At 45.5% G+C, this 17,357-nt stretch overlaps 1 protein-coding gene across 2 annotated transcripts in view; it reads left to right on the forward strand.

Annotated features, from left to right (window-relative positions):
* CLDN34 (claudin 34) overlaps positions 1–17,011 on the forward strand; it is a 48,660-nt gene extending 31,649 nt beyond the window's left edge. Inside the window, exons 1-2 of one of the 2 annotated variants that reach the window (XM_077480843.1) lie at positions 14,377–14,532; positions 14,623–17,011. In XM_077480843.1, coding sequence (XP_077336969.1) covers positions 14,682–15,488 — 807 coding nt within the window. In that variant the 5' untranslated portion in view covers positions 14,377–14,532; positions 14,623–14,681 and the 3' untranslated portion in view covers positions 15,489–17,011. Of the gene's footprint in view, positions 1–14,376; positions 14,533–14,622 lie in introns of those variants that run through there. The other variant, XM_077480842.1, reaches the window with a different exon arrangement.
* Positions 17,012–17,357: the final 346 nt, after the last annotated feature.

Here is a 17,357-nt window from a genome sequence, read left to right on the forward strand (position 1 = left end):
GGGGGTATACCGGGATGATGCCCGCACCTGCAGGCATCATCCTGGTACTGTTTTTTTCAGCGGACGATTGGCTTTCCAGCCATAACAACCGTAGTGGCTAAAAGCCGCTCGGCTGTTATGCCGGAGGAGCGGGAGGGGACGTCCCCCCTCCCGCCGCCTCCCGCCGCTGTTACCGGTGCTCCCGCTCGATCGGGAGCACCGATTCGCAATCTGACGCCTCCGGCTGCTAGGGAGGAACTGGAACGAAGCCGTAAGCGGCTTCGTTCCAGTCTCCTCATAGTAAGCATGGAAGCGACGTCATGACATCACTTCCCGTTTACTTGGCTGACAATGGCGCCGGTTTTAAAAAGATATACAGTATTCAGAATCGCCGTTTTCAGCGATCTTTTAGACCCCCCCATCCCTCCATAAAGAGTACCTGTCACCACCTATTACTGTCACAAGGGATGTTTACATTCCTTGTGACAGCAATAAAAGCGATCACATTTTTATATTTTTTTTTAAAAGACAATTTATTCATTTTCAAATAAATAAAATAAAAATTTTTTTTTTTTTTAAAGCGCCCGCCATTCCCGTCAGCTCGCGAAGCAAAGAAAACGCATACGGAAGTCGCACCCGCATATGTAAACGGTGTTCAAATCACACATGTGAGGTATCGCCGCGATCTTCAGAGCGAGAGCAATAATTCTAGCACTAGAACTCCTCTGCAACACTAATCTGGTAACCATAAAAAAAAATTAAAGCGTCGCCTATTGAGATTTTTAGGTACCGTACTTTGTCATCAATCCACGAGTGTGTGCAATTATAAAGTGTGACATGTTTGGTATCTATTTACTCGACGTAACATTATCTTTCACATTACGCAAAAAAATTGGGCTAATTTTACTGTTTCGTTTTTTTTTTATTCATGAAAGTGTCCCTTTTCCCAAAAAGTTGCGTTTAAAACACCGCTGCGCAAATACCGTGTGACAAAATATTGCAACAATCGCTGTTTTATTCTCTAGAGTCTCTGCTAAAAAAATATATATAATGTTTGGGGGTTCCAAGTAATTTTCTAGCAAAAAATATGGATTTTATCTTGTAAACACCAAATGCCAAAAATAGGCTTAGTCATGAAAGGGATAAAGGACATATTTGAGGCCTTAAATCTCCTCCAGGATCTGGACGTTCATGGTTCCGTCCTTTTGTCGTTGCTGCTCTCCTCTGCATGCACCTGTTGTCTCTCCGCCATGTGCTCTCCCACTGTGCTGAAAGAGAAGGGGCAGGAAATATACTAGAAAGAACATCAGAGCACGCATGGGCTGTACTTACTATCTGTGAGCGGAGGACGGAGTAACGGAAGCGTCGATCGTTATAACAAAGGTACAATTTTAACTTGGTGCATCAGTGCCCTATACTACTTATACTACTATACTACTCAGTGCCCTATACTACTTATAGATTGAGGCCTATATTGGGTCAAGATTAGGAGAGTTTCACCTGACATTAGGGTTGGCTTGTGTTGTGTCTTGCAGAGAAAATGGATCCATTCAATGATAGGGAATTTCTAGGAATATTCATTGATATGTTCAGGGAGCTTCCCTGTCTGTGGCAGCTGAACCACCCATTTTTTAATAATCAAACAAAGAGGCAGGCAGCGCTGGAGAAACTGCTTGAATTTGTGAAGCCGATTATCCCCACGGCAGACATCAAGTATTTAACGTCCAAAATTGGTAGCATGAGGAGCACCTATAATAGGGAGTGCAAGAAGGTCCAGGATTCCCTGAGATCAGGAGCAGCAGATGACATTTATGTATCTAGGCTGTGGTACTATGACAGACTGCATTTTCTGTCAGACCAGAGTGAACCCAGACCAGCACTCTCCAGTCTTCCTTCAAGGATTCCTTCTCCCCATCTGAGGCTTCAGACGACCAACCTGGGCCTTCCAGGCAGCAAGATGTGAAGGAGCCCAGCTTTAGTCTGGTATAGCATTCTTCAAAATATTTCTGGTTGTCAAACTAATGATGTTAAATAGATGTTAGTTTTGATCACTAATTTATGATTTCACAAAGTGTTTTACATATCATTAGACAATAGTGGCAACAAATGATTCGGACAAGAATTAAAAATGCTGGAGTATGAATGATAGTGTTTTCTGTTTATTAATATTCAATTTGTAAGTCATGAGCTGAAAATTGTGTGTGATTGATGAACCAAAACTACAACTATGTCCCTTTTTCATACACAGGAAAGCCTCAGCCAGGCCGTGGAAAGTGGCAGCCAGGAGGTGGCAGGGGTAAGTGGCAGCCAGGAGGTGGCCAGGGCCAGTAGCCTACCTGAATCCCAGGTCCTTCCCCTCAGCCTTCCACAAAAAAAGTGCCAGGAAGAGGAGTAACCTGGAGGAGGCAGCACTTGGCCTATTTATGAAGGCTATTATGGCCCTCAGGAGCCCAGTCTTCAAGAAGACTGTGCCTACATGTCAGCCTGCAAGATGCTGGAAATGGAGGAGGGCCAATGCACCTTATGTGAGAAAGTTATGTTACAAGCCCTAAATAAGGGGTTGAGGGGTAAACTCACAAGCCAAAGCCACGTTTGTGAGTTGAACCATGGTCCTCCCCGACAACTCCGACACCAGAGCCACAGCCTGAAAGGAAGCTTGTAAGGACGACAAGTGAGTGATGGCCTGGGTTCCGTCTGGTCACACAAAAGACGCAGGCTGTGGTATGACCACAGCCTGGGGACAGATATGTCATCTGCTGCTGTTCCTGATCTCTCAGGCCACCAATTTTGACTGTAAAATAATTGATGTGAGCCCTGGGCTTCAAATGCTTTGCAAATTTCACCATTTTCTCCAGCGTTGCCTTCCTCTTTCTTTTGTTATGACCCAGAATAAATGGCTATTTATTTTTTACAAATACTTGCCTATGTGTTTTACTTAAAAAATTATAGTTTATTTGTGAGTAGGCAGGTACATTTCCTAAATACAATGTCAAATTAACAAGGGACACAAACACAAACCAACCTCCTTGAGGTTAAAAAATACAGGATAATAATGGTGTTGTGGTAACTTGACACACAAAACGAGGAATAATATTATGGTGAGCACTATAAAAAACAAAAAAATTATATCTTGATAAATAAAATAAAAAAATAGAAAAATCTAAACAAAAATTAGAAATATTATTATGGAGATCTGAAGAAAAAAAAATTATATTATTCAGGAGATCACAATAAATAATAAAGAAATCAGTTTGTGAGAACTCTGTGTGAATATGATCAGCAAAACAACTTCATTATTCTAGCATTATAAAGAAGAAGAGAATGTGCTGCATTAAACTATTTTAAAAATTGCAGCGTGACGAATGTGCTATCTCCATTACGAATGGTAGTTTTACCAGACCGATCGCTTCCGTCTCGTAATTTATTCTGACCATGCGTGGCACTTTGTGCATCGGAATTGTGTACACACGATAGGAATTTACGAGAACGGATTTTGTTGTTGGAAAATTTGAGATCCAGATCTCAAATTTTGTGCAACGGAAATTACGATGGAAAACGTCTGATGGAGCCTACATACGGATGGAATTTCCGACAAAAGGCTCCCATTGAACATTTTCCATCGGCAAAAATCGACCGTGTGTATGAGGCATAACTTTCTAGCTGTTCAAGGAGAGCAGCAGGAGCTGAGCTGTATGGGACAACAGTTGTACACAACACCAAGAACATATACACATTGGTATTTGGGTGCAGGCATTGGGGTTTACACGATATTGCTTCATCTCCAGACTAGCCTCTTGGTCTAGGAGATAGATCGTAATCCTGAATGATTCCTGAACAAAGATGGTGTTGACAATACCGGGGAACTTTTGTAGATCTGTGGCCCTAAGAACTGGAGTGGGATAGGGGCAGGGAAGGGGGTAAGGCTAACAGCCACTTTTAATAGTTGCAGCATGAGCCACAAAGGTGTGAATGGTTGTGGCACACCACAGTGAATTGAAGAGTTTATTAATGGTGAAAAATATGGGGTTAACAGTGGCCCAAGGAACAAGGAAGAAATGCCCCAGCATCAGTGGGAGGAAAACATTTCCCTGTATCAGTGGGAGGAAAACATTTCCCTGTATCAGTGGGAGAAAAAAAATGATGCTGCATTCTTGTCTGTGGGAGGAAAAAATGCTGTTGTGTCAGTGGGATGAAGAAAGAGAGTTGGGACTCTGGGGTGGGGGATTCTTTAGGGTACTCTGAACTAAGGCACCCTATGTGGCTCTAAGTGAAATAGTGGGGCTGAACTGCTCTGAGGTGGGGAGTGTGGCAAGGGTGCTCTTCCGGTATTTGAGGGGAGAGGTAAGCTCTGGGGCTGAGTTGCTCCTCACCCTCTAAGTGCTTGCAGTTCAGACCTTCTTGTGCAGTGCCTGCTTCGAAATTAAGGCAGTTCTCATTCTTCCCTCTGGATACATGATGTTGGTAAATAGTAAGAAGGATATTCAAACCTCACTACCCAGCAAGCACCTGCACTCAGAAAGTCCTCAGCAGGCATAGGGGATCTCTTCTGCCCACGCTATTCTGCTACTGGGAGAGGAGAGTGCAGACTCCTACCTCCAGCTGATAATGCCCCTCCTGCTCTTCCTGACAGAAGAGATGTTGCAGTTACTCCTGTCAAAAACCACCAGAAAGCCAGGGAACTGAGCACAGCTGGTAACAACAGGGCCGGGACAAGGGGTGGGCAGAAGGGGGCTGCCCTGGGCAATGTGCTATCATGTGAGGTGGGGGGGCACCACAAGGAGATTGAGAGGGGGGGGCTTGTGTTTGAAGAGGGAATTGGAGGCGGTGGCAAGGGGTAAGTATTGTTCTTGGAGGGGAAATTTGGAGGGAGGGATGCTAAGAGTAGTGATTTAGAGGGATTTGTGTTGGGAGGGGGGAAGATTTCTGCTAGGAGGTGGGATTTATTCTGAGGAGGGATTTGAAGTGGGGGGCAAAAGATCTGTAATAGGAGGGGAAACTTTAGGGGTAGAAGATTTGTGCTAGGAGACATGAATTTGTCTTGGGGTGGGGCATTTGAGCTGGGGAAATTTGGGGGGTCAAAGATTTGTGCCGAGAGAGGGGACTTCAGCATGGGGGGCAGATTTGTATTGGAAGGAGGGAGATTTATGCTTAGGGGTAAGCAGGCAGATTAGTGTTTGGTGTTTTTGTGGGGGGGGGGGGGGCGCTTTGCTAACATATAATGCACATACATCTTGGGGGGGCACAGTTTGGCATGTTTGCCCTGGGTTCTAGATGACCTTTACGCAGCACTGGGTAACAAACCTGTAACAATGAAAAGCTGGTATTGCTGGTCATGGTCCAGCAAGTTCCCAGTTAGGGCAATAACCAACTTTGTTCAAACAAGATAAAGGCATTACTAAGTGGAGTTCCACACAAAAATGGAACTTCCGCTTTTCGGAACCCTCCTCCCCTCCACATTTGGCACCTTTCAGGGGGGAGCAGATACCTGTCTAATACAGGTATCATGCTCCCACTTCTGGGCATAGATATCTACGTCACACGCACGTATCTACGCCACTCCCTCCCCCCCACTGTCTTCTGGGAGACACACGGGTCCTAAGGAGACAGCAGGGACCAGTGGGAACGCGCAGCACAAGACGCGCATGCGCAGTAGGGAACCAGGAAGTGATTACCGCACCGAAGATGGCGGCAGCAGCACCCGAGAGCCAAGGGACAGATTGGCTTCGGGTGCCGACATCGCAGGTGCCCTGGACAGGCAAGTGTCCATATTTTAACCACTTCAGACCCGCGCTATAGCCGAATGACGGCTACAGCGTGGATCTCCTTTCCCGGGACTACGTTTATTGACGTTGTTTCGCGCACGAGCGGCCTGCGCGCCCCCTGAGGGGCGCGCGCGGCGCACTCTGTGATCAGCGAATCTATGAGACTCGCCTGATCACTGATCCGAGCAAGGGGTCGATCCCGACCCCTTATCACGTGATCAGCTGTCAGCCAATGACAGCTGATCATGTGATATAACGGAGCCGGTAATCGGCTATTATTCCTCCTCGCGCTTACAGCGCGAGGAGAAAAAAAAAGAGCCGATCATCGGCGGCCGTGATTGGGACATCAGTCCCGATCACGGACAGCCCTGCCAGTGCCCACCTGCCCCCTGCCAGTGCGGGCAGCCCTGCCAGTGCCCACCTGCCCCCTGCCAGTGCCCACCTGCCCCCTCATCACTAAACATCATTAAAAAATAAGTGCCCCCCGTCAGTGCCACCCAGCAGTGCCCATAGTGCCACCCAGCAGTGCCCACAGTGCCACCCAGCAGTGCCCACAGTGCCACCCAGCAGTGCCCACAATCTGCCTCAACAAAGGTGCTGCACCCCAGTGCCACATATCCGTGCCCATCAGTGTCATCTACCAGTGCCCATCAGTGCCCAGCAGTGCCGCCCATCAGTGCCCAGCAGTGCCACCTATCAGAGCCACCTATCAGTGCCCATCCATCCCATCTATCAGTGGTACCTATCAGTGCCCCTTAGTGCCACCCATCCGTGCCACCCATCTATGCCACCCATCCGTGCCATCTTATCTGTGCCCATCTTTGCCCATCAGTGCCGCCTTATCTGTGCCCATCGGTGCCACCTTATCTGTGCCTATTAGTGCCTCCTTAACTATGCCTATCAGTGCCCACCAATGCAGCCTATCAGTGCCCACCAATGCAGCCTATCAGTGCCCACCAATGCAGCCTATCAGTGCCCACCAGTGCAGCCTATCAGTGCCGCCTCATCAGCGCACTTCAATGAAGATGAAAAATGACCTGTTTGCAAAATTTTATAACAAACTATTAAACATGATTTTTTTTTTGCATCTTTTTTTGTTTGTTTAGCAAAAAATAAAACTCCCAGCTGTAATTAAATACCACCAAAAGAAAGCTCTATTTGTGGGGAAAAAATGATAAAAATGTCATTTGGGTACAGTGTTGTATGCCCACGCAATTGTCATTCAAAGTGCATCAGCGCTGAAAGCTGAAAATTGGTCTGGGCATGAGGGGGGTTTAAGTGCCCAGTAAGCAAGTGGTTAAAAGTCAGCAGCTGCAGTATTTGTAGCTACTGACTTAAAAAAAAAACTAAAAAAAAATGATGGAACTCTGCTTTAAGGTGGCTGTAAATGGATGGAAATTCGGCCAGTTATGGGTATGGAGGAGCATGCGACTTACTCCTTGTGACGTAGTTGGGCCAATTCCTGTGACACAGGAAGTCCATGGCCCTGTGTAAGCTATGACTCCAGAGGCTCCAGTGAGCCTGTTGTTTTGCCCTACATGGGCAACTAACTTAAAAGCAATTCATCCTTTGCAGGAGGAGAAAAGCATGCATATTCTTTCAAACAGAATAAATTTTTGTTATCAGTTAATAAACTAAGGCCGCGCACACACGGGCGGACTGTCTGTCCAACTTAGTCCGCCGAAACACATTTCAGCGGACAGTCCGCTCGTGTGGGGGCTTCAGCGGACTTTTTCAGCGGACAGTCTGGCGGACTAAGTATTTCGGAATGTTGGAAATACTGTCCGTCGGACTCGCATTTCAGCGGACAGTCCGCCCGTGTGTGTGCCAGTCCGCCGTACTTTTGAAATGAGCGGACTTTTCCCGCCCGGAGAAAAGTCCGCTCATTTCGAGCGGGTCTCCAGGTAGGTGGGGCCCGCAACGGAGACGTCGCTGGCCCCGCCGCCTGGTATGGACTTAAAGGGGAACCCCAACGCCGAAAAAAAATCGGCGTGGGGGTCCCCCCCAAGTCCACAACAGACCCTTGTCCGAGCACGCTACCCGGCCGGCCAGGAAAGGGGGGCGAGCGAGCGCCCCCCCCCCTCCTGAGCCGTACTAGGCCGCGCGCCCTCAACATGGGGGGGTGCCTTGGGGAAGGGGGGGCCGCGCGGCCCCCCCACTCCAAAGCACCTTGTCCCCATGTTGATGAGGACAAGGGCCTCTTCCCGACAACCCTGGCCGTTGGTTGTTGGGGTCTGCGGGCGGGGGGCTTGTCGGAATCCGGGAGCCCCCTTTAATAAGGGGGCCCCCGGATACCGCCCCCCCACCCTATGTGAATGACTATGGGGTACAATGTACCCCTACCCATTCACCTGTGAAAAAAAGTACAAAAAAAACACAACACAGGGTTAAAATATTTTATTGCACAGCTCCGGGGGTCTTCCATCTTCGGGGGTCTTCTCGCCGGACTCCTCCGCTATCTTCTTGTAGCTCTTTTGCTAGCGGAGGAGTCCGGCTTTCTTCCTCGCCGCCGGCCTCTTCTCCCGACTTCGGGGGTCTTGTCCCCCTCTTCGGTTCTTCTGCCGGGCCACCGTGCCTTCTTATAGCTCTTTTACAGGCGGTGGCCCGGTCTTCTGTCGCCGCCGTCGCCGCCTTCCGTTCTTCTTCTTCTTCTTCTTCTTCTTCTTCTTCTTCTCCAGGAGATGTTGCCTCGACGCTCTCTCCGGCCAGAATGCCAGGGACGCGCTCCGCTGCCACTTATATAGGGACAATGAGGCGGTGTCACATGGCTTTATGTCACATGGGTTGGTCACATGGTGACCCTGCCCCCTTACGATGTCATAGTCCCCATGTGACATCAACCTATGTGACCAACCCATGTGACATAAAGCCATGTGACACCGCCCCATTGTCCCTATATAAGTGGCAGCGGAGCGCGTCCCTGGCATTCTGGCCGGAGAGAGCGTCGAGGCAACATCTCCTGGAGAAGAAGAAGAAGAAGAAGAAGAACGGAAGGCGGCGACGGCGGCAACAGAAGACCGGGCCACCGCCTGTAAAAGAGCTATAAGAAGGCGCGGTGGCCCGGCAGAAGAACCGAAGAGGGGGGCAAGACCCCCGAAGTCGGGAGAAGAAGCCGGCGGCGAGGAAGAAAGCCCGGACTCCTCCGCTAGCAAAAGAGCTACAAGAAGATAGCGGAGGAGTGCGGCGAGAAGACCCCCGAAGACGGAAGACCCCCGGAGCTGTGCAATAAAATATTTTAACCCTGTGTTGTGTTTTTTTTGTACTTTTTTCACAGGTGAATGGGTAGGGGTACATTGTACCCCATACTCATTCACATAGGGTGGGGGGCCGGTATTCGGGGGCCCCCTTATTAAAGGGGGCTCCCGGATTCCGATAAGCCCCCCCGCCCGCAGACCCCGACAACCAACGGCCAGGGTTGTCGGGAAGAGGCCCTTGTCCTCATCAACATGGGGACAAGGTGCTTTGGGGTGGGGGGGCCGCGCGGCCCCCCCTTCCCCAAGGCACCCCCCATGTTGAGGGCATGCGGCCTGGTACGGCTCAGGAGGGGGGGCGTGGGTAGCGTGCTCAGACAAGGGTCTGTTGTGGACTTGGGGGGGACCCCCATGCCGATTTGTTTTCGGCGTTGGGGTTCCCCTTTAAGTCCATACCAGGCGGCGGGGCCAGCGACGTCTCCTTCGCGGGCCCCGCCTACCTGGAGACGCGCTCGAAATGAGCGGACTTTCCTCCGCGTGTGTGGGCGAGTCCGTTCATTTCAAAGTAGGGCGGATTGTATGGCGGACTTAGTCCGCCGTATTAGTCAGCTCAAAAAGTGCCGTGTGTGGGCAAGTCTGTTCATTCGAAAGTAGGACGGACTGTCCGTCGGATTGTCTGACGGACTAAGTTGGCCAGACAGTCCGCCACGTGTGTACGCGGCCTTAGGGAATAAAAAGTATGGTTTAGGGGCCATTCACAGTTGTGCACTGTGTTAGTGCGCAGTTTACTTTCATTAAGGCAAGTTACTTTTCGTTGCCTATTCCTTTTGAACAAGCTGTAAACATGCTTCAGCATACAAATCTACCTAAAATGAGGAAGCAAAGCCATGCTACACTACCTTACTGGCTGCCTTTACGAACAGTCCAGAACAAATCATGGTAATTGGTAAGTCAGTAATGGGTAAAAAAATAAAATAAAATCAAAACACAACAGGCAATACTAGTAATTAGCACTTTATCTTTTTTTGGCTCGTTTTCCATAGTTCAGGTATCCTTTAAACCAAAAATGAGATTTTATTGTGGCCTTGTCTGCAGCATTGCATACTTTCAGTCATGGTCAATTTATTTACATCTGATATTTTTTTCTATCTTCTGCAGTATTACATATTCTGGTGGCATTGTCATCATTATACATAATAATCCTGTAGCTGCCTGTCTAAATTTATATCCCAGAATACTGTGAAAGGGAGAGGTGGCTAATAATTAAAAGTGATATTAAAGTCTCTCTCGTTTTTTAAAATAACAAACATGTCATACGTACCTTCTCTGTGCAGTGGTTTTGCACAGAGCAGCCCGATCCTCCTCTTCTCGGGTCCCTCGCTGGGGCTCCTGGCCCTTCCCTCCTGCCAAATGTCCCCAAGGCAAGCAGTTTGCAATGGGGGCACCCAAGAAAGCGAGCTTCAAAGCTGTGGCTCTGCATGTCCATTCACACACAAAGCTGTGGCCCTCTCTCTCCTGATTGGCTCAATGGCTGTGATTGACAGCAGCGGGAACAATTGGAATGCATAAAGGTAAAAACCTTGAGCCTTTAGAACCACTTTAATTTAATTATATTTGGTTTGCTATAGCACTATATGAGCAAAGTATAATTTCAATGTTTTGTTCTCTTTTTTTGTAAATAGATGATCATCTTTTTTCATACTTTCATACTTTGTTGCATCTCAGCGTTGATAAGTTCCTGCAGCCTCTTAGCATCCACTTCCTGTATATATGCATGTATGACAGCATTGGTTGCTTTGTATTTTTTCAAGCTGGTTTTCCTAATGGTAACAACAGGAGATCAAACATGTTTTCTAATCTGACGTGCAACTAGACCTCTAAGCTGATTAACCTGATGTGGCCACCAGATGCCTAACCTGTCTCTAGCCTATGCTGGTTATCAATCCCTAAATTAAAACTAATGATATAATCCCAGACCAGAAGGAACAGGGTTAACTAGAATAGCAGGTGCTACATATGAACTATATTGCAATAAACAGGTTCATCTACTAATATACTGGAGGGTGACCACTACACATACAGTGACACAGACCTAGCTATCTGTCAATGTGCATGAGAAATAATAACAAGGACAGGGCAGAGATACTCTGTCTGCCACAAGGATTAAGATATACACTCAACAGCTTCAGTTAAACAATTAGATCATAGGAATACTTGCATAATAGTCCCTTCTGACCTCGGGTTTAGCAGCAAGGACAGGACATTTCCACTTCCTCTTCCAGGATTTCAAAGCCAACAACCCAGGGACAGGAAGTGCATATGTAATATATTTAAAGGTGTTTACAAATTCAGACATTAGAGGGCAGCAGATCCCTACACATGTTTAACTGCTTCAGCCCCGGAAGATTTTACCCCCTTCCCGACCAGAGCACTTTTTGCGATTTCGCACTGTGTTGATTTACCTGACAATTGCACCGTCGTGCAAAGTTGCGCCCAAACAAAATTGATGTCCTTTTTTTCCCACAAAAAGAGCTTTCTTTTGGTGGTATTTGATCGTCTCTGCGGTTTTTATTTTTTGCGTTATAAGCAAAAAGAGAACGACAATTTTGAAAAAAACGAAAAAAAATTCTATTTTGCTATAATAAATATCCCCCAAAAATATATTAAAAAAACATATTTTTTCCTCAGTTTAGGCTGATATGTATTCTTCTACATATTTTTGGTAAAAAAAATCATAATAAATGAATATTGATTGGTTTGTGTGAACGTTATAGCGTCTACAAAATAGGGGATAGTTTTATGGCTTTTTTATTATATTTTTTTTTTACTAGTAATGTCAGCGATCTGCAATTTTTATCAGGACTGCAACATTATGGCGGACACGTCAGACAATTTTGACACATTTTTGGGACCATTGGCATTTTTACAGCGATCAATGCTATAAAATTGCATTGATTACTGTCAAAATGTCACTAGCAGTGAAGGGGTTAACCACTACGGGGCAGTGAAGGGGTTAAAGTGGTTGTAAACCCTTACAAACCACTTTGACCTACAGGTAAGCCTAGATTAAGGCTTACCTGTAGGTCCAAGAAATATCTCCTAAACCTACACTGTTTAGGAGATTTTTACTAAAAGACAGTGACAGCTATCTACGGCGCATGCGACGTAAACAGCCGTGCGCAGGTGCACTATCGCTGTTAGCAGCACGCCGCTGCTAACGCCGATATGCAGTTAGCGGCGGTTCCCGTGCGCAATGCGTGGGAGTGACGTTATTGCTGCTCTGGCCCTGTGAGTGGCCAGAGCAGCGATACCCAGAAGAAGATGGACGCTCCGGACTACAGGGGACAGCAGTGATATCGCTGGCTCCTGTGTCAGGTAAGTGACACATAATGGGCTACTATGCGATGCACAGTAGCCCATTATGCTTTACCTTTGCAGGGAGACAAAGAGGAAGTAAACCCTGATGTGTCCTCATGTGTGTTCTAACTGAAGGAGGGATGAGACAGTGCAGGGGAGGTGACAGATCGCTGTTCATACTCTGTATAAACAGATGATCTGTCTGTTCTCCCCTCAGAGAACCGGAAACTGTGTGTTTACACACACAGATGCCGGTTCTTGGTGTGCCCCAAGCAATCGTGGGAGCCTGGCAGTGATCGCAACCGCCGGGCACTTGCATTGACTTCTTGGGTGAGCAGGTGGCGCGCACCTCCGGCGGCTCGCACGGTCCCGTCTATGTTACAGACGTAACATGACAGCATTCGCGCAGCCGAGCCATGTTGCCACAGTACAACTGCAGTGGCTGGATGGCAAGTGGTTAATTGGTCATACTTTATTGTGTCTACATGCACAAATCTGATTCACTGACAACTGGAGCATGACAGTTAACATCTAAGAAGTGTCAACAAAGATTGTTATATTCAGAAGGTCGCTTAAGCCTAGGGTCACATATGTGCAGGTCAGGATTGCCAGCATAATCGTGTAGATTCCCAACCAGGGAAAAATCGCTGCTCTTTAGCAGATGTGCGAGTGTGTGATTAATTCTTAATGGTACCACCATGCGTTGACAAAATACCTAGATTTTCACGAGCATGAAACTGCATGGTGCAGCAGCATCATGCGGTTCTGTGTGACTCGTTTTCAAAGAAAGGGTCGGAGACTTCTTTCCCTGTGTTTCTTGTGGGTACAGCAGCCTATTCAAATGCACGCACAAGTGTGAGCCTAAGCTTAAAATGATTGTAAAGATGTTATACTTTCTTGCTCTGTGCAATGGAACAGCCCTGATCCTCCTCTTTTGTGGTTCCCCGCCAGCGCTCCTGGCTTCTCTTCTCTTCCAAGTACCCCATAGCAAGGGACTTACTCTGGAGACACTTATGCGGGCTTGATTCCAAGCACAAAAAGAGAGAACTACGATGCTGCAGACGGTCACAGCACTAGATCGAGGTTGGGCTCAGGAAAGTATTTGGGGGGGGGGAGCCAAACAAAGAATGTTTTTATATTAATGCAGAGAACGCATTAAGATTAATAAAAAACCTTCTGCCTTTACAACCCCTTAAGTATGTTTAACCCCTTTGCGACTGTGCTATAGCCAAATGACAGCTACAGTGTGGCAACGCTTTGCCTGCGGCACGCATTGGTGGGAGTCTGTGATCGCTGCATCCTTCAGCTTTTTACCATGTGATTAGCTGTGTTCAATTACAGCTGATCACGGATGTAAACAAGATTTGGTGGTTATCAGCAATCCTCCCCTCACGCTGACAGCTCGTGAGGAGAGGAGAGACGAAAACTGGCAAATCCATGCAGGGGTTACCTGCACTTACAATCAGTGCACTGACGATCAGTGTCCCGATCATCAATTGCAGCCCCAACAGTGCCCACCAGTGCTGACAATCTGTGCCAATCGGTGCCCCTCAGTGCAGCCAATGAGTGCCCATCAGTGATGCCTGTCAGTGCCAATTAGTGCCGCCTATCAGTGCCCATTAGTGTCATCTATCAGTGACCATCAGTGCTGCTTATCAGTGACCATCAGTGCCACAAATCAGTGCAGCCTCATCAGTGCCCATCTGTGCAGCCTCATCGGTGCCCATCTGTGCAGCCTATCAGTGCCCACCAGTGCAGCATATGAGTGTAGGAGAAAAATTTGTTATTTACAAAATTTTATAACAGAAACGAAGATAAAACATTTTATTCAAAATTGATCAAATAGTTTACAAAATGTAACGTGAAAAAATTATAATAATAATAATAATAAAAGCAAACGAATCTGTTCTTTAACATTACACAATTTCTTTCTTATGTGATTTCCCCTTTTGAATACTAAAAGGATACAAAGCACTGGAAATAGGAGTAGTATGTATTATTAAAACATGAGATACATGTTCAAGACACTGACAGAAGGTGTGAACGTGCACAGTTGCCATGCTATTGAAAACATAAGTAATCTTGTATCTAAATGCTGCAGGGTGAAAAGGGTGCCTGTATACTGTGCAGGTTCCAGTTTCTTGGCAACTAGGGTGTCAGCCTGCTTTACAGATTTGTGTATATTGTGGTAAAAGAATTCACAGACAACAGTATTTAACAGAGCAGTCTGCACAGAAGAAGAGGTAACTTCACATAAATTGCCTTTTAGATATGTTATTACCTGGTGCTTTTATCTATTCATTTATTTGTTCTTTATTTTACTACTCTTTCAGTGATCGCCGATAGATGACTGATGATGTGGCCATAGAATAGAGGTGGGAATTGCTGGGTCATGTCGTACCTGGCTAACACAGCTCATCTTCAACTTGGAGCATTTGCTTTTGCTACGGTAGGCTGGATTTTGGGCTCCATCGCCACAGGACTTATGCAATGGAGGGTGTGGTATGTGGCCAACAACACTGTTATTACCTCTGGCATTGCATGGGTTGGCATCTGGCGGACGTGTTTCTTCAGTCACATCTTGGTGTCCCCAAACCAAAAAGACATGTACTGTCAAGAATACAGCGTGGCAGACTCTTTTGTGCCACGTGAAATATTTGTGGCACAGGGTTTTATGTTGACGGCTACAATCCTTGGAGCATTGGGAAAAGCCATTTCTGTCTTTGGACTTAAACAGGTTTATCACGGGACGACCCAAGTCAACGTGATTCTTCATTGGTTTACATTCGGTGGAATTTTGTACATATTTACCAGTATTGTCATTCTTATTCCGGTGGCTTGGAATATGCATTCCGTCGTCAGCAATTTTAGTATTCATTTCCCCAGCACATATTATATGCCTTCCAGTCCTCAGAAACAAGAAGTCGGGGCTGCCATTGGCCTGGGGATTGTATCTGCCATCTTGTATTTTTTGAGTGGGATCTTTTTCCTTGCCCATAAGCTACCTCAGCATTCTCACAACACTGTTTATCCAAAAAGTTCAAATGATTCTGTATTTTCTGACTATAACAGTATAACTTCCAAAGAGGTAGAAGGGTCTGCAAGCTTTTCCTCCTTAAGTAGTTTTGGAATTGTGCCTGTCAACTGTGATGGAATTAAGAACGAGGCATTTGAATGGGACGTGGATGAACTATTATGAATTAACTCTTTGTTTACACGGATCTCGGCCAATGTTTGCTAGAAACAATCCTCTAATAACCAATAGCTGCGCAAGTCTACTTGGATACAGGGAATATTCAGACTGTATAGAAAGCGTTCATATACTTTGGAAATAACATAAGATGTTTTTCCGTAACAAAAAGTGTCATTAAACTTGATCCAGTGATAATGTTTAACACTTATGAAGAATGTATTCTGTATAATACAGGTACGTTTCCATACATACAAGAGCATTGCATATTGTTAGTTGCATTTCTAATCTAGTCTCATCTGCTTCTCTATACAGGGAGTTTCTATAATATTATCCCAACCTTTTGTTATTTAAATTCTGCTTGATCTTGGATAATTGTCTTAAAACAATATCTCATATATTCAATTAGCACAAATCTCCAAGATAAAAATGGGGAGAGTGACAAGATGTCTGTGGTTGTTGCAATCACTCCAATGTACTGTATACAATAGGACTCTTGTCTTGCCTATAATGATGCTGGTTTGGCTCATGTAAAAATTACATGGAATTAATATGGGGTTTCCAATAGCAGTCTCCTGTAATTTCATATTTATTAGAAAGTTGGATTTTGATTAATTGTTATAGGCTCCACTGACATTCAATTTTCTCCAGTCTCTGTAATTGTCCCTTATGAATTCAGTGAGCTGAAATGTTATAATGCTCATAAAGTTACTCAAAAATAAAATCGATTACCTTAGATGCCATCTGTGGTTTCTAAACATCTAATAACAATTCATATTGCATGGGTATTTGTTAGTTTTGTACCTTCTCCTTTAAAAATTATTCCTCTCCTATATGCATCTCAGCACCACATCCGATACATGTATAAGGAGGAAAAAGGAGGCCTAAGGAACAGCCTGACAAAGGGAAAAGGGGGATTTTGAAGCAAATATACTTCTTATATGAACAGATCAGAGAATTCACTGAAAACTTTTTTTTTCTAAAAGTATTAAGCTCTTATTAAATACATACAAAAAAATCAATCTTTAAGTGTCACTAAACCCACATCATAAAAAAAGCTATCCATAAATGTTGTAATACATGCTGTTCATACTCACTCAGTCACTATGAGATTTGTTTTCTTTATTCTGCAAAAACCCTGGTTGATCCTGCTGCTCACTATCTCCACCTTCTGTCCACATCCCCAATCCAACCAGAGATTTTGCAGCTGTGGTGGCAGCTCTGCACATGCTCAGTGAGTTTCTATGCCGAGCATTTCCACTCTATTACATCTTAAAAGCCCATGTGACTATAGAGTCTTACATGTGGGGGTATACACAGTGTTAAATGAAAGCCTGCTCTTCCCTCCTCCATGCCCACTAACCAGGTAAACACAATGGAGGTGGGATATTATATGTAGATTAATGGAGGCTTTACCTTCTAAGACACATTCTTAGACATAGGCTGGAGGGGCATGACACAGCCGTGACTGGCAGAAATCTGCCCACACCATGTTATTTCCACAAAATAATAAAGATTTGATCTTAAATATATATTGTATGACAATTTTAAACAGTTTATTCATTTAAATTATTCATTTTTACCCTGTATTCCAAATGCTGTTTTGTATTTTGTATTTTGGACATGTGACCAGCAGCAGAGGACTAGACGTTTCTCCTGCTTATGTTTCCCTGCAGACAGGCTGGGAAAGATATGGGCCATGTGACTGTATATATATATATATATATATATATGTATATATATATATATATATATATATATATATATATATATATGTATATAAGTTCTCCCTTGAAGTGGAGCTGCCCTAGCACTGCAAGGTTTAAATGCTCGTTTAAGTCTAAAGGAACAGGAAAAGCAGTTTTGCTTACCAGAGTT

This window comes from Lithobates pipiens, unplaced genomic scaffold (assembly GCF_037356315.1).
Source record: "Lithobates pipiens isolate NorthernLeopardFrog02 unplaced genomic scaffold, aLitPip1_a1.2 Scaffold_16, whole genome shotgun sequence".
NCBI classification, from domain to species: Eukaryota; Metazoa; Chordata; class Amphibia; order Anura; family Ranidae; genus Lithobates; species Lithobates pipiens.